The sequence below is a fragment of the Chrysemys picta genome, chromosome 23, assembly GCF_011386835.1.
Source record: "Chrysemys picta bellii isolate R12L10 chromosome 23, ASM1138683v2, whole genome shotgun sequence".
Lineage (NCBI taxonomy): Eukaryota > Metazoa > Chordata > Testudines > Emydidae > Chrysemys > Chrysemys picta.
The window spans coordinates 20,156,388-20,183,850 of record NC_088813.1 but is presented as its reverse complement, the minus strand read 5'-3'; the positions used below and the strand labels follow the sequence as shown (position 1 = coordinate 20,183,850).

Below are 27,463 nucleotides of genomic sequence, written 5' to 3'. Positions count from 1 at the left end.
GTAGTCAAGCACTGTAACCACTCAGCCACTGCACATCAATGCTGTGTTTTAATTGTCACCTCATACACCCTAACATTTAGCAGCACTGAGACTGAGAATCCAAATAATGCTTAAAGCACCACCTTAGTATGCCAGTGCTAAGCATTCTGCTATGCCCAGAAATGACTCGTATGGTAGAACCAGCTTCATGGAAAGAATTTTGAATTCTGTCCCTTCCGCAGAATCATTAACCATTTAGCATCTTGTGATAAAAGCAGCAATAACTATTGCATAGAAACAAAAAATAAATGTTCTTTATAGTATCAGAATTAAGTCAGTAGTTCTAGTCATATACTAGAAATACAAGTGCTTTCCTGTCTTACTGTACTCATTCATTCATAGATAATTTTGACACACAATTTAGTTTGACCTCTGACTTCCATTGTTTTTTGTCTGAATTTTATCAAGTACCTTTGGATGGATTTGGAGTTGCCTGTGCATTTATGAATAGTGGATCTCGACCGGATTATTGTCAAATTTCCTATGTAAATATATTGTTAATTCAATACGAGGATTGTCAGGAAATGCACTCCAAAAGATTGAAGTTTCCTGATATGCAATTTGCAACAAACATTTGAAAGACAATGAAATTTTCTTTAATGCTCTGGCTTGACCTGTCTGCAGAGCTCAGCAAACTAGTTTTGGGCAACGGGTCCAACTATGTGAGCTGAGAGAACAAAGAACGTTGGTTGTATTTAAAGGCAGTCTCTTTAAAGACTTAAGAGAAACAGACTGAGACTCAGACACCCAAAGGTTAGGGGCCTGGGGAAGAAAGGCCTGCCTAGGACTCTAGGTAAGATAGATATGCATGTAAACTTTCTCTTATTTTTAAAAATCCTTTTATTTTATGTTATGCTTTGTTCCTATTCTTAAAATTAAACAACACATTGTTTTAAGAAAGCTGTTTTGGGTCACTGGAATCTGCTAGTCACATACTCAACCCAGTGCCTGAACCCAGTGGGAACTGATGGGTAAATATGGTTGGTACCTGGGGTACTGTAGCCCAGGACCTGATCTCAAGAATGGGAGAAGCATGGGATTCTGCCTCGAGAGAAGTGAAGGCATGAGGGGGTGCACTCAGAAAGACCAGAGAAAGAGTCCAAGATGCAGCTAGCTTTGTAATTGACGTACGTATTTCCACCCTGTGCATCTATAAGCACAGTTGTGACACTAGAGATAGATCAGGCTTGAAAACATCCAAGTAATTCAGGAAATCAGACACCACTATATACCCATAAGTAACCTGACCTGCCTAGTAATAGAAACATTAATTGCCTGAAGAAATTGCCAAGCAATTGGCTTCTGCCTGGGCTAACAGTGGATTATGTCTTTTTTAGCATTCAGTACCATGGTTGGAGTACAAGATAGCTGAACCACAAGAAAGAATTCAAGGAAATGATAGAAAGGTAGAGCGACTCTAGAGGAAAGATGGACCCAAACCCAGAGCTCTGGATATGGAGCTCAGTTTTATCACTCTGTAAAGAACCATATCCAAATCTCAGATGAAAACATTCCTGAATCCAAGGGTTTTAAATCTGGATTCAACTTGGAACCTTCCTAAGTCTCAGGATGTTCAGATTCATTGTTTGAATTTGGTTCACTAGAGAGACAGTTGATCCAAACTTTGATCTGGGTTCTGGATCTCAGGTTTCCATTTGGGCACATCTGTAAATAATAATGATCACACCTCCACCCAGTTGTATTTGCAGTTAGATTACCTGTAATGGCAAAGATGGACCATACTGATTAGTTAAAGAGAAGGATTTTTTTCTTCTGTGACCACCTCAACACAAATCTGCACTGCCTAACTAGTACACCTCATCCTTTTAGATGTAACATAGCCACTCATAGGAACAGTTGAATCCACAGTCACTGTGGCAAACAGGTTCTTTTTCTTAGTAACAATGTTATAAGTGACACTGAAGATGCACTCCAAATATAGGCTAGTCTGATAGAGAGCAATCATTAGTAGCCAGAATTGGCCATAGTTGATGTTCCCAAGGAATTTCCTTGATACCTCTCGGCATGGAAATACCCTTTTAAATGAGGCAGATTGAGTTTCCCTAGATATTCCTGTTTGTTCTGGGTGATGAAAAGGGACAAGGCTAACCATATAACTTTGCAGAAATAATGAAGGAACTCCTGATATATTTCACAGCCACTGCTTCTATTTCTGGCAATGTCAATGCACCGGTTACTGTTTTCACATATATTCCTCTGTGCCATGGAAATATGCAAGAACTGAGAGCTGAAGAGAATCCATTTCTCTGTGAAATGAGTTGATACACTAATAATCTAGTCTGAGGAAATTTTGTACATTTTTGGAGATGCTACCTGGTTGGTTTTTGCACTTTATTTTAATGACTCTTGACAGAGCTAAGGAAAATTAAAGAAAATGTAATTTTTAAAAATTTTTTACAGTAAGTACTGTTAAATATGGTGCACCTCCTAATAAAAATAAACAGCATCCCAACTTGAGTTGATTGCTAAGGAGTAGGATATGTCGGTTTAAGTTGGGTGCAACCATATTTCTGAGTAAGTACTAGTTCTGTTAACTTGTTCTATGTTCTCATATACTGACTGATGAAATTAGAGGGAAGAAGACTCCACTAACCTGTTCATAGCCTGGAATAGTTAAACTCAGTGCTGACAGTCTGATTCAAAGAATGAGTCTTCACATGCAGCTGGGCAGGTCTGTTTCACCTCAGACCTTCACCCCTTCTTCATAAGAATGCACCGGCTGAAGTATGTCTGTTCTTGTGACTCTCCTAGAGGATCTATCTCTGCACCTCTCCTCTATCTTCAGTCACCCCATTTTGGCTGTGGCGAAAGCCTTTTTAGAAAGAATGTTTCTCCCTGTGTCTCTGCTGTTATGATCCAGTTAGTGACATGAGAAATGTCACTCATGATAATTAACATTTTAAAGCAGTAAATCTTGAAGGTCATTCTGAAGGAGAGAACAGAGGATGCTCATGGCTTTCTTTGCTTGCCTGCCTGCCTGCCTCCCATGAGGAAATTTACTGCTTGAGAGTAGTGTTGGAAGGGTCATAACAACTCCCTACCTTCCACTTTTCCCTCAATACATTTTTTAAAAAAGTTGTTCCAGACAAGAGCTCATAAATAAATCAAAAATTAAACACCAGTATTTATCTTATTTAAAATGCACTACTTTGATTTACTCCAGTGACTTCAGAGGAGGAGCTTCTGTGTAAACTAAAGCCCTTTTCCATGGCATGGTATCAATTTGTTATTTAGAACATGTAATTAGACCATTGAAAGGATACAATAAAAAATAAAATAATATAGGTGTGGACGATCTTTTATGCTAAAAGTTGCTCTCTCTATAAAAGCGACATATTACAAACCTCTTTTCCCCTCCTAGAACATTTCTTGCTAAGTGCAGTCTGATGCCACATTGAAACGTAAAATAGCTAGAATCAAGCAGCCACCAAAGGCTATTTATATGCTAATACATATTCCCCAAGCTGAAGTAGGCACCTAAAGCTATTGCTGCTTCTAATGATGGCTATGCTTTAACCTCTGTGGAAGAAAGAAAAGTATTTTCCTTAAGAAAACAACTCAGTTTCTTTTAGATGAAATGTAATTATCTATTATCAGATGTCCCTTAAAATGCAAGGCCTATTAAAGCTGCTAAAAATATTGAAGCCCTAATTTCACCATAATAGCATTTTAATTTCAGCAAATCACGGCTCTATTGTTACAGGACATTTTGCTGTAGGAATGTGGTAAGAGGTCCATCTTATTTTTTTTTTTAAACATTTCCTTTCTTTGAGCTGTTCAATTAAATCTTTGCAATCATCTAACCTCCCATGACACAATTTTACTTATCAAGTGAGAAAACAATGGCCATTAGCATTTAAAAGAATTTGTTTTAAAAGTAGCTAAAGTTTAATTGCTTTGCATATTCTTGTCAGAGTGTTCTGTCTGCTATTGGTTCAACATTTAGTTGGTGGTGGTGGGGGCGCTGGTGTTTGATCATGGTATTCCATTTTAAATATTTTTTATTGGTATTTATCAAATATTCAAAGATATTCAGCTCTTGGTAGGAAGTTTCCTTTTTCAGGGCAGAATTCTGTATTGCTTTGCCTCAGTTTGCTTGGTCTACCTTTAATGACTGCATAGCAGAACATTGTAATCACCATCACAAAAAGAAAATAACTGGTATGCATGAGATGCAAGTTTATTAGTAAGCGATCATCATCTGGAACTATGAGAGTTAGTTTAGGATTTAAAGCATGATAGACTTTTCCAGTGGCTCCTTTGTAACACCAGAAAGGGTTATAATCTTGTGCATATTTCGTATTTGAGTCCCTGGCTGTAGTGAAGATCTTGTACCAGAGGGTAGCATTGCTTTACGTCTCAGGAAAACGATGTGGTGGCTTAACTGTGGTAGGAAACACATTGCTGGCTGCTGTGCCAGTCATTCAGGTAGGAAAAGTAAGAAAAGACTTCTTGGTGGACTCTCAATAGAACTGGGTGGGGAAGCCCCCGTTACTGTGCCTGGTTCTTAAGACTGTCCTAAGGTAGTATCGGTACTGTAAAAGTTGGATGAATGCATTCCAAGAGTCACCATTTCTAAGGGCTTTGATGTTTATTTCCAGTAAATACTGAGAAATGTTATTTGCTTTCTGAAGCCACTAGCTAGTTATTAACATTTCTACTGTCTTAGTATGCGTAGCCATAGACCCACTCATGTGAGTAGGTGCAAAAGCAGTACAAATCACTACTTCCCAGCCATCAGAATGAATGGGATGACTTCTGAAGGATGTAGCTTTTGTCGCTAATGAGCTATGTCACAAAAGGGCCCAATGCAAATGTCACCTTTTGTTTTGTCACATTTTTTCCACTGCTGGCCTTTAGCATTTTTTTTTCAAAGCTTCAAATAAAAAGTCCCTGTATCATGATTTGTATTGTTCTGTCCAGTGTGGAGTAAGTGCTACACCCGCCCCAAGTTTAATTAGCTGAAGGGTTTCACTTGACATGAGTCACTTCCATTACCCCGGTGACCTGAATATGCTGGCTCCACAGTCCTGGAATTGGAGGCCACTGACCAGAAGACAAACCTAGGTCTCTTGCATGGCAGGGCAGAACAATAGCATTAGCCCATTTATCAAGCTCTCCATAGTCTCATCTTCCTGCCTCAGTGTATGTGGTATGGGGTATGAACCCAATTTTCAGAAAAAGTATGACATAGTTCTATATGGTCCACAAACTAATAAGTCTGGTTATAGTCTCTGATGGGTAACTCTAGAATATCAAAAGAGCATACCCAACTCAATTAGCTAGGAAGTTGGCTAACTTTTACAAGAAGAAATCAAGATCATTAATGAACATGATACTACCAACAAGTGGCTTTTGCCCTTTTAAAGAGATATCTTACTGTGAATAAAATATGAATAAACCTTGTTGTGTAGCATGTGACCATTCTATTCCTTTTTAAAAAAAAAAACAAGTTTAAAATGATAAAAAGTATTTGGACACTCACAGTCCTGTTAAAGTGACAAAAGGGCTCTGTAAACAGCAGTATTGTGACACTATTTTGATTATCTAATGCAAAACACTTTACATGGAGAAACAAAGGGGCAAGTTAGAAAAAGAACAGTTTGGGCAGATGTGGTAGTTTTCCTTTTGCATGCAGTTCAACCTATTGCTTGTCACATTACATGCTTTTACACAGGTTATGTCTACACTTACCATTTAAAGTGCAAAAAGTCCCTTTTTTGCGCTAAAACCGCGGGAGCGTCTACACTTGTTAATGACTTTTTGCGGTGAAATTCAGACGGTTCACCGCAAAAAGAAACCCACCTTCATGAGAGGCATACAGCTCTTACCGCTGTTCTTTTTGTGCTGCTGTGAAAGTGAAGACACGTTCTAACAGTGTACATAAGAACGGCCATACTGGGTCAGACCAAAGGTCCATCAAGCCCAGTATCCTGTCCTCTGACAGTGGCCAGTGGCAACTGCCCCAAAGGGAATGAACAGGCAGGTTATCATCAAGTGATCCATGCCCTGTCACCCAATCTCAACTTCTGGCAAACAGAGGCTACGGACACCATTCTTGCCCATCCTGGCTAATAGCTATTGATGGACCTGTCTTCCATGAATCTATCTAGCTCCCTTTTGAACCCTGTTATAGTATTGGCTTTCACAACACCCTCTGGCAATGAGTTCTAGAGGTTGACAGTGCGTTGCATGAAAAAATATTTTCTTGTGTTTGTTTTAAACCTGCTACCTATTAATTTCATTTGGTGACCCCGTTCTTGTATTATGAAAAGGAGTAAATAACATTTCCTTATTTACTTTCTCTATACCACTCATGATTTTATAGACCTCTATCATATCCCCCCTTAGTCGCCTCTTTTCCAAGCTGAAAAGTCCCAGTCTTATTAATCTCTCCTCATACGGAAGCCATTCTATTCCCCTAATCATTTTGGTTGCCCTTTTCTGAACCTTTTCCAATTCCAATATATCTTTTTTGAGATGGGGCGACCACATCTGCACGCAGTATTCAAGGTGTGGGCTTACCATGGATTTATATAGTGGCAATATATTTTCTTATTATTACACTGCTCTACAGCCATAATGCTTCTGAAATAAATGTAGTCAAACTGTACTAATTCTGGGTCACTGAGAACGAAAATGATGCTTAAAATTGTTGATTGGCGCTCGTTTTCAAGATATACTATTGGGTCAGTATATACGATCCTTGACTTGGGAATGGCGGAGGATAAGTGAGTTATAAAGGGAAGGGATCTCAACTTAAACCAGAAATGACTAAAATACATCTTTGACTGGCTCTATGAATAAATCTATGACTGGGTTTGGACAGTACTTGCTTTTTAGGCAAAACAATGAATGATGCAATCTGAAGCTGGTATTGCGTCATACATGATATGAATTGCATCATGTTATTCCTAGAAATCATGGATGATGCAAACATAACGAAGCTTACATCACTCTGCTGAACAAATTGCCCTATATCAGCTCTAGAAATCATACAGTGTCGTGCTCTCTTTATTTGTCAGTGTTTGATTTTGCAAAGGGACACATTTCTGTTTAGCCAAAGTGAGCAGAGATGCCTCGTACTTGTGTGAACAGTGCAGATAACTTCTACTATGTTTGTGGTGAAGTGACTTTTGCATCACAAAAGCGCAGTATAACCACTATTGTTAAGAAAGCTTATCACCTTTGTTTTGGCTGCAAAATTGGAGATCAGGACAAGAGGTGGGCCCCACACATATGCTGCAACACTTGTGCAACAAATCTTCGCCAGTGGTTGAACAGGAAAAGGAAATCTATGCCTTTTGCAGTGCCAGTGATTTGGAGAGAGCCAACAGATCATACCAGCAATTGTTACTTCTGCATGGTGCCTCCAGTTGGGAAAGGTGTGTCAAAGAAGAAAAAGTGCATTGTCCAAACATTCCATCAGCTATACGCCCAGTACCCCACGGAGAAGGACTGCCGGTTCCTGGTGCAGCAGAATCATTCTCACTTGAGTCAGACGAGGAAGAGGATGAAACTTCTGGTCCTGAACCATCAATGTCACAGGACCCACATTTTCTCCCATCCTCCTCCTCTGAACCACACCTCATAACACAAGGTGAACTGAATGACCTTGTCAGGGATTTGGAACTACCCAAGAGTAAGGCAGAGCTGTTGGGCTCCAGACTACAGCAGTGGAATCTCCTGGCAGGTGATGTTAGGGTTTCCATGTTCCATGACCGTCAAAAGGATGTTGTCCAATTCTTCTTCATGGAAGGTGATCTTGTAGCCTGCAACAACATCGATGGTGTGATGGCAGCCCTCAACATCGTTCACGATCCAGATGAGTGGAGACTGTTCGTTGATTCATCGAAGACGAGTCTTAAAGCTGTTTTACTGCATAATGGCAATGTTTTGCCATCAATTCCAGTTGGTCATGCAGTCCATATGAAGGAAACCTATGAGAACATGAAACAACTTTTGAGGTGCATAAACTATGACCAACATCAGTGGCAGCTTTGTGGCGATTTGAAGGTTGTTGCTCTCTTGCTTGGTCTGCAGACTGAATACACAAAGTACTGCTGTTTTCTCTGCGAATGGGATAGTCGTGCAAGAGATTCCCACTTCATCAAGAAAGATTGGCCACTCCGACAGTCATTGGAGCCTGGGAGGAAAAGTGTTCAGCATCCACCACTTGTTGAATCAAGGAAGATTTTGTTACCACCCTTACACATCAAGCTGGGTCTGATGAAGAACTTTGTCAAGGCCATTGACAAAACACAAGCAGCTTTCAAGGACCTCCGTGGAAAATTTCCAAGGTTAAGTGAAGCTAAGATAAAGGAAGTGTCTTTTTGGTCCTCAGATTCGTGAACTTCTTCGAGATAATGCATTTGACCATGCACTGCGTGGCAAGGAAAAGATGGCATGGAAAGCCTTCCAGTTAGTGGCAATAAATTTTCTCTGAAACAACAAGGCAGACAACTACAAGTTGTTGGTGGAAAACCTCCTCAAGGCATACAAAAGCCTTGGTTGCAAAATGTCACTAAAGATACATTTTTTGCACACTCATCTAGATTTTTTTCCACCGAACTGCGGAGCAGTGAGTGACTAGCACGGCGAGCGATTTCACCAGGACATTGCAACAATGGAGAAACGCTATCAGGGCAAATGGAGCCCATCAATGCTTGCAGACTATTGCTGGACAGTGACAAGAGATGCTCCATTTAATGAATACAAGAGACAAGCCAAGAAGTGCCGAGTAGACAGTGAATAGGACTAAACTATTATATATAAATTATATATATTATAACTAAATAATAGTTTTTTTGCCTTTTGTTTCATAATAAATTTTATTTATATAACCCTTTTGCTGATTTTTAAAGTGTTACATAAACAGCACAGGTGAAATATTATCATGTAAAGCAACCATAAACACATGAAAAGACCTAGGTTTACAATTTATGATTAAAACTCTACTATCTACACAATATACATAGACATAAAATGTAAAAGCTTAAATATCTTAGAAACAGTAGCCAATCAGTTGTTTTAATTGTCATATTTGAATTCAGCACATCAAAATACATAATAAATAGCACATTTTATCTCTGAAGCAGACGACTTCTCAAAAATTGTAGACCAGTGTTATCTATCCCTTTCTTGGGGATTCCCAACATTCTGTTTGCTTTTTTGACTGCCGCTGCACATTGACTGGATGATTTCAGAGAACTATCCACAATGAGTCCAAGATCTTTCTTGAGTGGTAACAGCTAATTTAGACCCCATCATTGTATATGTATAGTTAGGATTATGTTTTCCAATGTGCATTACTTTGCATTTATCAACATCAAATTTCATCTGCCATTTTGTTGCCCAGTCGCCCAGTTTTGTGAGATCCTTTTGTAGCTCTTCACAGTCTACCTGGGACTTGACTAGCTTGAGTAGTTTTGTATCATCTGCAAATTTTGCCACCTCACTGTTTACCCCTTTTTCCAGATCGTTTATGAATATGTTACATAGGACTGGACCCAGTACAGATCCCTGGGGGACACCACTATTTACCTCTCTCCATTCTGAAAACTAACCATTTATTCCTACCCTTTGTTTCCTATCTTTTAACCAGTTACCAATCCATGAGAGAACCTTCCCTTTTATACCATGACTGCTTATTTTGCTTAAGAGCCTTTGGTGAGGGACCTTGTCAAGGCTTTCTGAAAATCTAATTACATTATATCCACTGGATCTCCTTTGTCCGCATGTGTGTTGACCCCCTCAAGGAATTCTAGTTGATTGGTGAGGGATGATTTCCCTTTACAAAAACCATGCTGACTATTTCCCAACAAATTATGTTAATCTATGTGTCTGACAATTTTGTTCTTTACGATATTTTCAACCAATTTGCTCGGTACTGAAGTGAGGCTTACTGGCCTGTAGTTGCCAGGGTCACCTCTGGAGTCCTTTTAAAAAAATTGGCGTCACATTAGCTATCCTCCAGTCATTTGGTACAGAAGCTGATTTAAATGATAGGTTACAGATGACAGTTAGTAGTCCTGCAATTTCACATTTTAGTTCCTTCAGAACTCTCGGGTGAATACCATCAGGTCCGGGAGACTTGTTACTGAGTTTATTAATTTGTTCCAAAACCTCCTCTAATGACATCTCAATTTGGGACAGTTCCTCAGATCTGTCACCCAACAAGAATGGCTCAGGTTTGGGAATCTCCCTCACATCCTCAACAATGAAGACCAATGCAAAGAATTCATTTAGTTTCTCCGCAATAGCCTTATCGTCTTTGAGTGCTCCTTTAACATCTCGATCGTTCAGTGGCCCCACTGGTTGTTTAGCAGGCTTTCTGCTTCTGATGTATTTAAAAAAAATTGCCATTACTTTTGGAGTCTTTGGCTAGCTGTTCTTCAAATGCTTTTTTGGTCTTTCTAATTATATTTTTACACTTCATTTGCTAGAGTTTATGCTCGTTTCTATTTTCCTCATTAGGATTTATCTTCCATTTTTTAAAGGATGCCTTTTTGCCTCTCACTGCTGCTTTTGTTGTTTAATCACGGTGGCTCTTTTTTCGTTCTCTGTTTTTTAAATTGGGGTATACATTTAAGTTGAGCCTCTATTATGGTGTCTTTAAAAAGTTTCCACGGAGCTTGCAGGGATTTTACTTTTGGTACTGTACCTTTTAATTTCTGTTTCACTAACCTTCTCATTTTTGTATAGTTCCCCTTTCTGAAATTAAATGCTACAGTGTTGGGCCGCTGTGGAGTTTTCCCCGCCACAGGGATGTTAAATTGAATTATATTATGGTCACTATTATTAAGCGGTCCAGCTATATTCACCTCTTGGATCTGATCCTGTGCTCCACTTAGGACTAAATCAAGAATTGCCTCTCCTCTTGTAGGTACCAGGACTAGCTGCTCCAAGAAGCAATCATTTAAGGTGTCAAGAAACTTTACCTCCGCATCCCTTCCTGAGGTTATATGTACCCAGCCAATATGGGGATAGTTGAAATCCCCCATTATTATTATTGAGTTTTTTATTTTAAAAGCCTCTCTAATCTCCCTGAACATTTCAGAATCACTAACACCATCCTGGTCAGGTGGTCTGTAATATAGCCCTACTGCATATTCTTATTTTTCAAGCATGGAATTACTATCCATAGATAGTTCATTTAAGATTTTTACTTCATTTGATTCTATGCTTTCTTTCACATATAGTGCTACTCCCCCACCATTACGACCTGTTCTGTCCTTCCGATATATTTTATACCCTGGTATTACTGTGTCCCATTGATTATCCTCATTCCACCAGGTTTCTGTGATGTCTATTATATCAATATCCTCATTTAATACTACACACTCTAGTTCACCCATCTTATTATTTAGACTTCTAGCATTGGTATATAAGCATTTTAAAAACTTGTCATTTTTTGGCTGTCCCCTATTGCATGACGTAATTGAATGGGACTTTTTTTCATTTGACTGTTTCTCATCAGATCCTGTATTTTATCATTTTCCATCCTCTTTTCCTTATTAGGACATAGGGAATCTCCATTTATAGATACTCTTCCACACCTGTTGGCTTTCCTCCAGTCCTTAGTTTAAAAACTGTAAACACCTTTTGGCCTCCGGAGGATATCCCACGGTACCAAAAGCGATCACTCTGGCCAGCATCTCTGTTGCTGTGCTCCCCCTGTAAGCCCTGGGAAGTTTGAAGCTCCCTTTCCCTTTGTTTGTAGATGTGGCGGAGAAAGCAGCCAGACAGCAGGAGGTTTTAAAAAAAATGCCACGGCAGAAAGTAGGAAGTAATGGGGCTTGTGAGACATGAAGCAGGGCAGCACGGGGCACTGAGCAGGGACCCAGAATGTCTTCCGCTCACCCCCTGCTTCCCACAAGACCTATCGAGAGAGCTGCACTGTGGGATAGCTGCCCTACAGCGCTGCTCTCGTTGGCGATGGAAGTGCTGGTAGTGTAAACACTCTGTGACGCCTGAGGAATTGAGTGAGTACACAAACCAGTGCTTTACTTTCACCGGTTCCCTATCACCGGTGAAACTTACAGCGCAAAAACTCTGTAAGTGTAGACATACCCTAACACTTCACCTGCCCCAACCTCCTCCAACCTCTCACATTCCATTTACTCTCTTCATACTTATCTCCTGACCACTTCCTTTGTCTTGTGAATCCATTTGTTACTTCTTTCATAGCACACCACACACCTTGAACAGTCTACCACTTATTTTATGCCTTTTCCTCCTTCTCTTACATCAATATTTTTTGAAGAATTTCAGTTCTTCTTCGAGTGATTGTTCACGTCCATTACACATTAGATGTGCGCGCGCCGCGTGCACGGACGTCGGAAACTTTTTCCCTCAGCGGCTCCTGTCGGGCCGGCAGGGTCCCCCCTCCCGCCAGAGCGGCGCCCCGCTCCAGCGTATATATTCCCCTGCGGGCCTGACCCTCCCTCAGTTCCTTCTTACCGTCCGTGGCAGCGATGAAACAACTCTGTCTCTCGTCTGAGCGTGTCCCTTAGCCTAGTAGTAGTTAGTGTTATCTTAGCAGTTATCAGTTCTTTAGTAACTAGTGTTAATCTTAGCAGTTATCAGATCTTCAGAAGTACTTAAGCTCCTTTGTGTTAGGGGTTTGGACAATCCTGACACCGGCCTTGGGCGGGGGGGCATGCCGCACGCCCAAGGCTTCAAGGCTTGTGCCAGGTGCCGCAAGCCTATGCCGTTAAGTGATCCACACGACTCCTGTCTCCGTTGCCTGGGGGAAGCACACCAAAAAGAGCGCTGCAAGATCTGTAAGGCCTTCAAGCCCAGGACTAAGAAAGAGAGACTTTCGCCTTAAGCAGCTGCTCATGGAGACGGCATTACAGCCCTCCACTTCGGCGGCACAGTCAACCTCGGTGCGAAGTGCCCCGGCATCGGTCCGTGATCCAGCACCGGCGGGGCACCCTAAGCCTACGGCACCGAAACAGCCGGAACACCCCTGGCACCGATAGTCTTCTCCGGCAAAATCGAAGGGCCAACCCAAGGCCCGATGACGCTCCCCGCATAAGAGGGTAGTGCCTGCGAAGACCTCGAGTGTGCCTAAGGGCGGTGCGGCCCCAGCACCGATCCTGGTGACAGCGGCTCCGGCACCGAAAGGCCCATCGAGCCCCGGGCAGGGCCGGCTTTAGCAAGAGCGGGGCCTGATTCCTGGGGGTGTGGCTTGCCACAAGCCGGGGCCGGGCTGGAGCTGAGCCGGGGGGCCGGGCCCGAGCCAAACCCGAGCTGGACCGGACCCGAGTCGGGCCGCACCCGAGCCGGGGGGCTGGGCCGCACCCGAGCCGGGGGGCTGGGCCGGGCCCGGGCCGGGGGGCCGGGCCCGAGCTGAGCCATGCCGCAGGGGCCGGGCCCGAGCTGAGCCGCGGGGACCAGGCTGGGCCCAAGCTGAGTTGCGGGGGCCGGGCCCGGCCCGAGCCGAGCTGCGGGGCCTGGGCCGGACCCGAGCCGAGCCAAGTGGGCCGGGCTGGCGCGCTTGGCCAGAACCAGGGCCGGAGCTCCTGGGGCCGGAGGTGCTCGGCCGGGGCTGGACTGGGCCACGCCTCCCTGGAGCGCTTCTCACGTCCCCCTCCCACACCCCTGACTCAGCTTACCAGGCTTGTTTTCGGACCAGACGGATACCAGACTGCATAGCCTCAAAGACTCTCGAGCAACCCTCAAGTCGCTGGGAATGCACACCCCAGTGACGCAGAGGAAACCCTTTAAGTCCCAATCACCGCAGAGGCAATACCATCCTCATCCTAGACAGGAACCGTACTGCAGAAGGGGCAGGGATAACAGGCGTAGACGTAACAACACGCCTAACCAAGGCCAAAACCACGGCCAAGGCAAGCCGCAGCCAGGAAATAAGCAAGGGTTTTGAAGCTGCGATCGAGGACAGCGTACCAAACTCTATACCGGATCCTCCTCTGTTTCAGGGACCACCTGTCCCATTTTTACCGTGCTTGGTCTCATATAACATCGGACCGCTGGGTCCTGCGCACAGTGGAGGCAGGCTACACCCTTCAGTTCTCCTCGCCCCCTCCCTCTCACCCCCCATCCCCGTCCCTCTTCAGGGACCCCTCTCACGAGCAACTCCTCATGCAGGAGGTACGGGCCCTCCTCAAAGTAGGAGCAGTGGAAGAGGTTCCTCCGGACCTAAGGGGGAAAGGGTTCTACTCCAGATATTTCCTCATTCCCAAAGCAAAAGGGAGCCTCCATCCCATTTTGGACCTATGCAAACTAAACAAATTTTTGGTCAAGGCACGTTTTTGTATGGTCTCTCTTGGCGCTATTATCCCATCCCTGGATCCGGGTGATTGGTACGCTGCCCTCGATATGAAAGATGCGTACTTTCACATCGCCATCCGCCCACCCCACCGGCGGTTTCTGCGCTTCACCATCGACCAACACCATTTTCAATTTATGCTCTTGCCCTTCGGCCTAGCAACGGCCCCGCGAGTGTTCACAAAATGCATGTCCATGGTGGCAGCCTTTCTTCGGAAAAGAAAGATGTGCGTATACCCGTACTTGGACGATTGGCTCCTCGCAGGCAGGTCGCAGGACAAGGTCCACTCCCACCTGACACTGGCACTACAGGTGTTCCGGAAGCTCGGTCTACTGGTCAATGTACCCAAGTCCTTACTGATCCCCATGCAGAGACTGGATTTCATAGGGGCAGTCCTGGACTCGGTGGAGGCACGGGCAAGTCTTCTGGTGTCACGGTTCTTGGCCATTCAAAGGGTCGTAAGCTCCATCCAACAATTCCCCATGACCACAGCCAGATGCTGTATGCAACTCTTGGGGCACATGGCAGCTTGTACACATGTAATCAGACATGTCCCCCTAAGGCTCAGGCCGTTACAGTTGTGGCTGGCCCAAACGTATCGCCCCAACAGAGACCCCTTAGACCTAGTAGTGACAATCCCAGCTCGGGTGGCGAACTCCCTCCGCTGGTGGCTCAATCAGCAGCAGGTTTGCGAAGGGGTCCCTTTCGCCACCCTGCAACCCACTCTGACGTTAGTAACAGATGCGTCGGATCTGGGCTGGGGGGCTCACCTTGGGGACCTACGGACCCAGGGCTTATGGACCAGGGAGGAAAAGTTGCTTCATATCAATTTGAAGGAGTTAAGAGCAGTTCGCCTGCCAGACCTTTCACGCTACCATAAAAGGCCACAGTGTGTCAGTTCTGACAGATAACACTACCGCTATGTTCTACATAAACAAGCAGGGCGGGTCCTGATCCTCTCCCCTCTGTCATGAGGCGCTCCTTCTATGGGACTTCTGTATAGCCCATTCAGTCCACCTACTCTCAGCATATCTCCCAGGGGTCCAAAACGGGTTAGCAGACCGTCTCAGCTGGTCCTACCACATGCATGAATGGACGCTGAGAGAGGACGTCCTGCATTCAATCTTCCAGAGGTGGGGGTTTCCCCAGGTGGATCTCTTTGCCACCAAGGACAACAGCCAATACCCTCAGTTCTGTTCATTCCAGAATCTCAGCCCGGGCTCGTTGGCAGATGCCTTCGCGATTCTGTGGGGCGGGAGCCTGAGGTATGCCGTCCCTCCATTTCCGCTCATCCACAGGGTCCTGCTCAAGACCCGCAGGAACAAGGCAACAGTCATCCTCACCGCACCGGCGTGGCCACGCCAGTACTGGTTCACGACCCTGTTGGAACTGTCCGTGACCGCCCCGATCGCCCTCCCCCTCCATCACGACCTCATCACACAGGACCGGGGTCACCTACTCCATCCGAACCTACCGTCGCTACATCTCACGGCGTGGTATCTCTCTGGCTAAACGATACAGAGCACAGGTGCTCCCACCAGATCCAGCAAATTCTTCTTGGTAGTAGGAAGCCCTCCACAAGAGCGACCTACCTTACCAAATGGAAGAGGTTCTCCCACTGGTGTGAGCCTCATCACATACAGCCTCTGCAGGCCTCCGTCCCATCGATTCTGGACTACTTGCTGCACCTCAAGCATCAGGGGCTCGCCCCCGCCTCAATTAAAGTGCATCTAGCTGCCATATCGGCGTTCCACCCTGGGGAGTTGGGAGTCTCGGTGTTCTCCAACCCCACAGTAGTCCGATTCCTCAAGGGGCTGGAGAGGGTGTTTCCCTACTCGCACCCGCCGGTCCCTGCATGGAATCTTAACCTGGTCCTAACTAAACTCATGGGGCCACCCTTTGAATCCCTAGCCTCTTGGTCCCTCATGCACCTCTGATGGAAGGTAGCATTTCTTGTGACCATCACATCGGCTAGGAGGGTATCGGAATTGAGAGCCCTCACTTCAGAACCTCCTTATACAGTTTTTTATAAGGATAAGGTGCAACTGAGGCCGCACCCCAAATTCCTTCCTAAGGTGGTCACGCAATTTCATATGGGACAGGACATTTGTTTATCGGTGTTCTTCCCTAAGCCCCATACGGACCCAAGCCACCGCAGCCTACATACCCTTGATGTCCATAGAGCCTTGGCATTTTATCTAGAATGGACCAGGCCATTCCGCAAGTCGACGCAATTGTTTATTGCCATTGCGGAGAGAATGAAAGGCCAGTCTATCTCGGCACAACGCTCGTCAGCATGGATTGTGCTTTGCATACGCACATGCTATGAGCTCGCCAACGTACCAGCCCCGGAGATCAGGGCTCACTTGACTAGGGCCCAAGCATCCTCGGTGTCTTTCTTGGCGCAGGTTCCACTCCAGGACATCTATAAAGCGGGCACCGGGTCGTCGGTGCATACATTCACAGCCCACTACGCGATCCATCATCAGACCAGAGAGGACGCGGTGGTCGGCAGGGCTGTGCTTCAATCAATTGTTCCTTGACTCCTGAGGCTCCAATGGTAAGCTTGTGAGTCACCTAATGTGTAATGGAGTGAACAATCACTTGAAGAAGAAAAAAAGGTTACCTACCTTCTGTAACTGTTGTTCTTCGAGATGTGTTGTTCATGTCCATTACACTTCTCACCCTCCTTCCCCTCTGTCGGACTCACCGGCAAGAAGGAACCGAGGGAGGGTCGGGCCCGCAGGGGAATATATACGCTGGAGCGGGGCGCTGCTCTGGCGGGAAAGGGGATCCTGCCGACCCGACTGGAGCCGCTGAGGGAAAAAGTTTCCGATGTCCGTGCACGCAGCGCGCGCACATCTAATGTGTAATGGACGTGAACAACACATCTCGAAGAACAACAGTTACAGAAGGTAGGTAACCGTTTTTTATATCTCCCTGTCATTCTATGTGTTTGTACTGTTCTGTACCTGCTGTGATTTCAGAGCAGGATAGAGACCTGTTTATAAATTGTTTGGCACACTTCGCCTAATGTACAATATCATGTACACATACCACATTATGTACTTGGTAATTAGGGTGACCAGACGTCCCGATTTTATCGGGACTGTCCCGATATTTCCTTGTTTGTCCCACATCCCGACCGACGTGCGGTCGGGACACTGGACAAACAAGGAAATGCTCGTCCCCCCTCCCCCCGCCCCGACTCCACCCCTCTTCCCCCGATTGGCTGGCTCCCTTCCCGAATCCCCGCCTCTTCCCCAGGCTCACCATTCCTCCTCCCTCCACAAGCGCTGGAGGGAGGGAGGAGGAATGGTGAGCCTCCACAAGCGCTGGAGGGAGGGAGGAGGAATGGGGAGCCTCCACAAGCGCTGGAGGGAGGCCAAGGAGATGCAGGGGAAGCGCGGGGCTGGGGTGAGTAAGAGTCTGGCCTGGCCCCGAGCAGGCAGGACTCAGTTGGGTGGTAGGGAGAGGAGAGGGGTGGCCTGCAGGGCCAGGCGGCGGCTGTTCTCCCTCCGGGCAGTGGGACTCGGGAGCAGCCGCTGCTGCAGCTCCCACTGCCGCGGGGGAAGGAAGCGGCCGATGGCCAAGCTCGGCGGCTGCGGCTCTGGCGCCCGGGCCCGAACCCCCCGAGCCCTGGCCTGCTGCGGGGACCCAGCAGTGCGCACGCTGCGCGCGCCCAGCCCCTGGACAGTCATGTCTGGGCTGCTGCCCAGCTGGTACTATCCCGCGGCGGCCCCGGAGTGGGCGCAGCAGGCCCCAGCCCCCCCGTCCCGCTCGGGTCCCGCAGGGGACCGAACGGGGCTGGGCTGCCCATGCCTCCGCCCTGGGTCCGCTTCCCGCTGCCCGGGGGGGGGAGAACAGCCGCCACCTGGCCCTGCGGGCCGTCCCCCTCCTCTCCCTACCACCCAACTGAGTCCTGCCTGCTCGGGGCCAGGCTGGACTCTTACTCACCCCGGCCCCGCGCTTCCCCTGCGTCTTCTTGGCCTCCCTCCAGTGCTTGTGGAGGAAGGGTATTTTTTTTTTTTGCCACGCCCCTCTCGCCATGCGTCACCATCCCATCCTCCCCCCGCGTCCCGATATTTGACTTGGGTGATCTGGTCACCCTATTGGTAATGTATGGGAACTGAGTAGTATTCCTTTAAGTAGTTTGTGAGCCATCTTGTGGCCCTCCTGTCTGTTTCAGAAGCAACCGGACCATTGCCAGAACAGCAGTGTCTATATGTAGGTAGGGCTTGCATGTTGTATATAGTTAGTAAACACAGTTTGGCCACCACTGTGTGTATGTGGTTCCTTGCTATTACATTTGTTGTGTAAGAGCAAAAGACAACATTTGAGTGAGACTTAAAGTGGAGTTTGAGACACAGAGTCTGCTGTTCCTGTAATTTCACAGCAGGATTAGCAGAGACTACTTAAAGACATGAAGTTTCAGTAAACTTTAGTAGTACTAAAAACTTACACAAGGGAAATCTTTTCTCTCCTGGGTGTTTTTACAGTGAAGGTATCATAACTGTAAACATCATATGTTAAAGCTTTATGTTGCAAAGTGAGTGGTAATGCATTATTTATTAGGGAATGGCTGAGAGTGATTCAACTGGACTGACAAAACAAGAAATGCCTGTAGATTAAAAACAAACAGACAAACAAACAAAAAACCAACCCTCCAACCCAAACAAAAATTAGCTGAACTTTTGTATAAGGCAGTCGATGTCTTTCAGGATGGCATCAGAACCTTAAAACATAAGAACGCAAAAATTATGCTTGAAGAGGGAGCAATTTCTAACTTTTGCAAAGCTCATTCGGTACCTGTGATGTAGTGATGAAGCAGAACTTCAGCACTACAGGGCTTATTAACTAATTTAAAGGGATACTTCCCAATTCTTATACACTACATGATTAATAATAAACATAGCTATACAAATAAGAAATGGATGAGTTAATTTATTAATGGCCATGTAACCTGCCTCCTGGGTTTCATAAATCCAAATATTTGGATGGGGCAATGGAAAGTTTATAGAGGAAGTTTGCACAGCCTTTGCCTGTGTTGTACCTGTCCTGTCCTGGCACCTTTCACCAGTGCTATATTCACTTTGAAGTGTATCTCTTAAACACAAGGGACTATATTTATGAATATTAGGAAATTCCAAAAGTTAAAATTCTTCAGACAATGTTAACTCAGCCTCTGTTGTATGTTACGGATATCTTATTGTGACATGAATTAACTATATTGTCCTTAATATGTGAAAGTTTATATTTAACACAGGGAAAAAAAAGGAAAGTAAGACCACAAACTAATCCTGTATTACGGGTTAATAAAAGTTCCTATAACAGGCTTGAATATAGCAACAGAGGGTCCTGTGGCACCTTTGAGACTAACAGAAGTACTGGGAGCATAAGCTTTCGTGGGTAAGAACCTCACTTCTTCAGACCTTTGAGACTAACAGAAGTACTGGGAGCATAAGCTTTCGTGGGTAAGAACCTCACTTCTTCAGACCTTTGAGACTAAGGCCTGGTCTACACTAGGCGTTTATGTCGAAGTTAGCGCCGTTACATCGAATTAACCCTGCACCCGTCCACACTGCGATGCTATTTAGTTCGACATAGAGGTCTCTTTAATTCGACTTCTGTACTCCTCCCCGACGAGGGGAGTAGCGCCAAATTCGACATGGCCATGTCGAATTAGGCTAGGTGTGGATGGAAATCGACGCTAATAGCTCCGGGAGCTATCCCACAGTGCACCACTCTGTTGACGCTCTGGACAGCAGTGCGAGCTCGTATGCTCTGACCAGCCACACAGGAAAAGCCCCGGGAAAATTTGAATTGGAATTCCTTTTCCTGTCTGGCCAGTTTGAATCTCATTTCCTGTCTGGACATCGTGGCGAGCACAGCAGCACTGGCAACGATGCAGAGCTCTCCAGCAGTGATGGCCGTGCAGTCTGTGAATAGAAAGAGGGCCCCAGCATGGACTGATCGGGAAGTCTTGGATCTCATCGCTGTGTGGGGCGATGAGTCCGTGCTTTCCGAGCTGCGATCCAAAAGAAGGAATGCAAAGATCTACGAGAAGATCTCTAAAGACATGGCAGAGAGAGGATACAGCCGGGATGCAACGCAGTGCCGCGTGAAAATCAAGGAGCTGAGACAAGGCTACCAGAAGACCAAAGAGGCAAACGGACGCTCCGGATCCCATCCCCAGACATCCCGTTTCTATGAGGCACTGCATTCCATCCTCGGTGCGGCCGCCACCACTACCCCACCAGTGACCGTGGACTCTGAGGATGGGGTAGTGTCCACGGCCGGTTCCTCGGACATGTTAGGGGACGTGGAAGATGAGGAAGGAGATGAGGAGGGCGAGGCAGTCGGCAGCGCTCACAACGCTGATTTCCCCGACAGCCAGGATCTCTTCATCACCCTTACAGAGATCCCCTACGAAGCGTCCCCAGCCGTTACCCCGGACACAGAATCTGGTGAAGGATCAGCCAGTAAGTGTTGTAAACATCTAAACATTTATTTTTAACAAAACAGGAATATTAACAATTTAAAGAATGGGTTGTTCATGATTAGTGTGCCCTATGCGCTTAACGGTTTAGTCATGGGCAGTGCAAGTTTTGAAAAAAAATCTAGCAATGTCCGGTTTTCAGTGATTGTCCTGCACAAGCCGCTCTACTGTTTATTCCCTGCTACTGCAGCTACAGTAAAATGCGGTCTATATGTCCGGGGATAGAGCAGTAGTCCTCCTGGGATATCTCCACGAAGCTCTCCTGGAGGTAACTTGAAAGCCGTTCCATGAGGTTCCTGGGGAGAGCGGCCTTATTGGGTCCTCCGAAGTACGAGACGTTGCCGCGCCACGAGACTATCACGTACTCGGGAATCATTGCTCTGCATAGCAGGGCGGCATACGGCCCTGGTCTTTGGAGGCTTTCCCGGAGCATTCTCTGTCTGTCGCTCTCAGAGATCCTCATCAGGGTGATGTCGCCCATGGTGACCTGCTTTTAATTAGGTAGGGGAATGTTAGTGTTGGGACTGCTTTCCCGTTCCTTGACAGAACTGTAACCGCTGGTTTTTAGCCACGCGGTGGAGGCGGGAGAGGGGCAGCCGAAAGGGATCGTTCCCGGGGACAGCCGCGAGGGGGTGGGACAGGGGCAGAGTTCCCGCTTGCCGGATTGCTGGCTGCAGGAACTGACATAGCTTTAAATGTGAAATGAGGCCAGTGGTAATCTAAAAGTTTTAAACTGCCACAAGTGTACGGCTTACCATGTCTGCCTGCAACAGAAATTCCGTTGTGCTGCCCCGCTTCTCAAATGTGCTGTGCAAGACCCCAGGCACTGAATGCGAAGGCCGAAAATTCGACCTTGTGCTGAGTGCGCATGTGATAGGTGCTGTGCATGGTCTTGTTCACAGAGAAAGACTATGTTCTTTGTTCACAACTACATTTTTCTTTCTGAGGAATTCACTCCCTTTTTCCCATTTCCACAGCCCCATCTGTGACTGTCTCACAACCTAGCCTGGAATCACACTCCCAGAGGCTAGCGCGGATTAGGCGTAGGAAGAGGAGGACACGGGAGGACATGTTCTCTGAGCTTATGGCCTGTTCCCAAGCCCAGGCAGCACAGCAGACCCAGTGGCGGGAGAACTTGACCCGAATGCACCAAGCCAACATGGATCGGGAGGAGAGGTGGCGGCAGGAAGACCAGCAGGCGACTCAAACGCTGCTTGGACTACTGAGGGAGCAAACGGACACGCTCCGGCGCCTTGTGGATGTTCTGCAGGAACGGAGGCAGGAGGACAGAGCCCCGCTGCAGTCCATCTATAACCGCCCTCCCCTGCCACCAAGTCCCATACCCACCTCACCCAAAGTGCAAAGAAGGAGAGGCGGCAGAGTCCCTGCTAACTCTCACTCCACCCCTGCAGAGAGCTCTAGTAGCAGAAGGCTCTCATTTCCCAAAATTTGAACAGTTCTTTCCTTCCCGCCTGACACAAGCCCCCGTCCAAGTTTCACCTCCCAATGCCATGTGTAGTTGATAATAAAAAATATGTTTCTGTAAACTACTGTTTCAATCATGTTCTTTTGGAGGAGGATGGGAAAGGGGGTTGGTAATTGGACAGGACAGTCACCTTTGGCAGGGTACATAGTCGGGGGCAGGCACAGCAGCAGGGCACATACACAGTGCATTGATGCAGTGACTAGTTACCCTGGTTAGTCTGGGAGGTTGTTTTCATGTTATGTGGTGGGGGGTGGGTTGCTCTGTGACTTTGTGGCAGGGGAGGGCAGTTACAGATCTTAAGCGGCGGTCCTTAGGCAGGATCACAGAGCCACACAGCAGGGGATCTGTAACCGTCCTCCCCCTGCCACAAAGTCACATAGACCCCCCCATACACACAGTCCCGATCAGGAGGGGTGACAGGCTCCGTTGAAACAACCATCCCACTGCAGCGGAGCCTGTCAATCCTTGAGTTTAGAAGCTGCATTCGCGTCACTACACTACACCCGCTCCGCACCACAGTCTGCGTCCCAGTTTTAAAAAATTCCCGCGAAAACAGTATTAAAGAAAACGGTGTGCTTTAACAAAAAGTTGAACTATTTTTATTTCGCAACGTGTGTTGGAAGGGGGGTGAAGGGGGTATGTAACTGGATAGGATAGTCAACATTACCTGGGTAAAGAAACGGGGGCAGGTTTAGCTTCTCAGTACACAAACTTTAAAGTCACAGGTTACCCTGCTCACTGAGGAACTTTGCTTTCAAAGCCTCCCGGATGCACAGCGCGTCCCGCTGGTCTCTTCTAATCGCCCGGCTGTCTGGCTGTGAGTAATCAGCAGCCAGGCTATTTTCCTCAACCTCCCACCCCGCCATAAAGGTCTCCCCCTTGCTCTCACAGAGATTGTGGAGCACACAGCAAGCTGCTATAACAATGGGGATATTGGTTTCGCTGAGATCACAGCGAGTCAGTAAGCTTCTCCATCTCCCCTTGAGACGGCCAAAAGCACACTCCACCACCATTCTGCACTTGCTCAGCCGGTAGTTGAAGAGTTCTTTTTCAGTGTCCAGGGCGCCAGTATAGGGCTTCATGAGCCAGGGCATTAGCGGGTAGGCTGGGTCCCCGAGGATGACTATAGGCATCTCCACATCCCCAACAGTTATTTTGTGGTCCGGGAAGTAAATACCTTGTTGCAGCCGTCTAAACAGACCAGAGTTCCTGAAAACACGAGCGTCATGAACCTTGCCCGGCCATCCCACGTAGATGTTGGTAAAACGTCCCCTGTGGTCCACCAGTGCTTGCAGCACCATGGAAAAGTAGCCCTTTCGGTTAATGTACTGGGTGGCCTGGTGGTCCGGTGCCAGGATAGGGATGTGAGTTCCATCTATGGCCCCACCGCAGTTTGGGAATCCCATCGCTGCGAAGCCATCTATGATCGCCTCCACGTTTCCCAGGGTCACTACCTTTGGCAGCAGTACATCAACGATTGCCTTGGCTACTTGCATCACAACAACCCCCACGGTAGATTTGCCCACCCCAAACTGGTTCGCGACTGACCGGTAGCTGTCTGGCGTTGCAAGCTTCCAGAGGGCTATGGCCACTCGCTTCTGTACACTCAGTGCAGCTCGCAACCGGGTGTCACTGCGCTTCAGGGCAGGGGACAGCAACTCACAAAGTTCAAGGAAAGTTCCCTTCCGCATGCGAAAGTTTCGCAGCCACTGGGATTCATCCCAGACCTGCAGCACTATGCGGTCCCACCACTCAGTGCTTGTTTCCCGTGCCCAGAATCGCCGTTCCACGGCATCAACATGACCCATTGCCACCGCGATGTCCTCGGCGCTGGGTCCCCTGCTTTCTGACAGGTCCGTGCTACTCTCAGACTTCAGGACATCACCGCGGTGCCGTAGCCTCCTTGCCTGACTTTTCTGCATCTGCCTCAGGGAAACCTGTATGATAAGCTGCGAGGCGTTGAGAGCGGCCACAACTGCAGCGATGGTCGCAGCGTGCTCCATGCTCGCAGTGCTGTGGCGTCCGCGCTGTCAATGACTGGAAAAGTGCGCGAAATGATTTCCCGCCGGCGCTTTCAGGGAGGGAGGGCAGGAGTGATGGACGGATGACGACAGTTACCCAAAAGCACCCTCGACACATTTTGTTACCCAGAAGGCATTGCCGGCTACACCCAGAATTCCAATGGGCAGAGGGGACTGCGGGAACTGTGGGATAGCTGACCACAGTGCACCGCTTCGAATGTCGACGCTTTCACCATTAGTGTGGACGCACAAAGTCGAATTACTGTCCTTAGTGTGGACACACACGTTCGAATTTGCAATATCGATTACAAAAATTCGATGCAAGTAAAATCGAACTACTCTCGTAGTGTAGACAAGGCCTAACAGAAGTACTGGGAGCATAAGCTTTCGTGGGTAAGAACCTCACTTCTTCAGACCTTTGAGACTAACAGAAGTCCTGGGAGCATAAGCTTTCGTGGGTAAGAACCTCACTTCTTCAGATGCATTTGAAGAAGTGAGGTTCTTACCCACGAAAGCTTATGCTCCCAGTACTTCTGTTAGTCTCAAAGGTGCCACAGGACCCTCTGTTGCTTTTTACAGATTCAGACTAACACGGCTACCCCTCTGAGGTTTGAATATAAATTTTGACCACTCATTTGGACCCAAACTCAGCTGTGAAGGGTCTGATTTTCCTGATCTTGTGGTGACTGTATCAATGAAAACTTCTTTTGTAACCATAACTGTATGGGTAGCAATTGATGCTACTATATATTTTCTTATTTAAAAAATGCAATTTAAAACTGTGTTTAATATTAAGTTTTAATATTAACTCCAAAGAGAAGATTGGTGGGATTTAATAAAAAGTCATTCTCTTTTGTTTCAATCCTTGTCCATTAGCACTGCTAGAGAATGCTAGCCCTAATTCTAATATTCTGGTTTTTGTGAGAATGTCACAACCTGAACTTTTTTTTTTTAAAGAGCTAAGAGATTATAATATAGCAAATTCCGTAATTCACAACTCAAAAATGACACTGCTAGTTTCCCTTCTAGCAACTGGCCTAGCTTTCTTCTATACTTCTTTTCTCTCCCTTTCCTTTTGTTTTTCTACATTTTTTCCACTTTTCATTGATGTTTTGTGTTTCCATTTGTTCCATAAAACACCTGTGAGTCAGGCTGGTATGTTTTCGAAAGTGAGCTACATAAATCTCTCTTAAATAAATTACCCAGAGAATATTGATAGGTTATAGTTTCTGTTGTGCTGAAATGGATTTTAACAAAATTACCCTTGTGTGTGTTCCCAATCTGATTGCCCAACCTCTGTGCATGGCAGCTGGAAGTGTGGGTTAAATAAAGGAGATTTTACTAAGGTGAAACAGAGGCCTCTGATTTAGCACCAATGTAGTCTTCTTCATTTTATTAGTGAGATGTGCCCTGTAGTTAATAGGGAGGTAATAGTGCATTTTGCAGACTACAGGTCTCAATATGATTTTCAATTATAACAACCTTGTCACTTAAAATCTCTAGATAAAATGTAATTTGAAGCCTGTAAGGAGCTCTGGCTAATTGATATATTATCTACAGGTTCTTCAGTAACACTTCTGATGGGAAACAGAAGTCAGCTTTTCAAAGTGCTCAGTGTATATTATAAATTTGATTGCTTCTGAAATAGCTGGTTTCTTAAGTCCCCTTTGTCCACTCTGGCATTCAGATTTATTTCTGAGAGACCATTGCAATTTTCTTATCTTTGTTACAAATTACTACAGTCTGGATTAATCTCCCTAAGCAATAAAGCTGTTTGCCTACTTGCATGTCAAAGCTGATAAACGGCTCCCTCTGGCTATAACAACTCAGCCTAGAACCTGATATCAAATGTGGTCTTCTCAACTGTGTGATGCTCCATTAGGTTATTTTAGTTAGCAGGTAAGAGAACCTGATGAAAGTGGATTCTGAATTCCAAATTTTGAACCTAGGCTAGTGTCCTGGCCACATCTAATGAAATCTGGCACAAGCCCTTTGATTTTTGTGACAGATGGTTTAAAGTTTTAAGGTGATCTCCTGCCCCTCCCTGCTCCCATCCAGCTCCTAAGCTTGTCCCTATGCTTCCTGATGGAGAATCCTGCATAGTCCTGTCGAAAGTTAGAGTGTAAGCTGGGCCTTTCATTTCTCCCCTAGCATTCCGTTTCTCTACTCTGGTTTTCTACTGTGTTTACACAAGGATAATCTATATTAGCCACTGTAGAATGCCCTTACTCATAGACTTTAAGGCCAGACGGGACCATTGTGATCATCGAGTCTGATTCCTGAACATTGCAGGCCACAGAACCTCACCCTCCCACTCCTCTAATAGACCCCCTAACCTCTGGCTGAGTTACTGAAGTCCTCAAATCATGATTTAAAGACATCAAGTTACAGAGAATGCACCAGTTACACAGTTTAAACCTGCAAGTGACCCATGTTGCAGAGGAAGGCAAAAAAAAAAAAAAAACAACCCAGGATCTTTGCCAATCTGACTTGGGGAAAAAGTCCTTCCCAACCCCAAATATGGAGGTAGTTGGGCCCTGAGCATGGGGGCAAGACCCATTAGTCATACAGCTGGGAAAGAATTCTCTGTAGTAACTCAGAACCCTCCCCCATCTAGTGTCCCAACACTGGCCATTGGGAATATTTGCTATTAGCAGTCGCAGATCGGCTACGTACCCTTGTAGGCTGTTTCATGATTCCATCCTTGTCTTGGTTTCTTCTGACTGATGAGACCAATGAAAATATAACACGGTATGAGCTTCCTAAATAGTAGCAGACTATCCCCATCTGTAGAGGAGATGTTTGACAGGGAGTTCAATCCCTTAATGCATGGCTCGCCCAACAACTTTACATATCTTAGGGCTCTGCAGATCCCTGGTACTTCTAACTTGCTTCCTATTTGCCAAATATGCTGCCATGGGTTCCTTGCTGGTCCATCCTCTTCCCTGAGGGTCGTGTCCCTCATTATAGAGGAATAGTATATAAGTTAATGCTGATAGGTGGGTACAGTGCTGAAGAGAGACGCCATGACACTGGCCCTCTCTATAGTCAGTCCCCCTCTTAACCCACCCCTGCTTAACAGAATAACTACAGTTGCCATC

General features: G+C 46.3%; 1 protein-coding gene across 1 annotated transcript; it reads left to right on the top strand.

Annotated features, from left to right (window-relative positions):
• Nucleotides 1-19,881: 19,881 nt before the first annotated feature.
• LOC135977235 (uncharacterized) lies at nucleotides 19,882-22,402 on the top strand. Its single transcript, XM_065576936.1, has 2 exons — nucleotides 19,882-20,838; nucleotides 21,833-22,402. The coding sequence occupies exons 1-2, from the start codon at nucleotides 20,262-20,264 to the stop codon at nucleotides 22,306-22,308; spliced, it is 1,053 nt and encodes a 350-aa protein (XP_065433008.1). The 5' UTR covers nucleotides 19,882-20,261; the 3' UTR covers nucleotides 22,309-22,402.
• The last annotated feature ends 5,061 nt before the right edge of the window (nucleotides 22,403-27,463 follow it).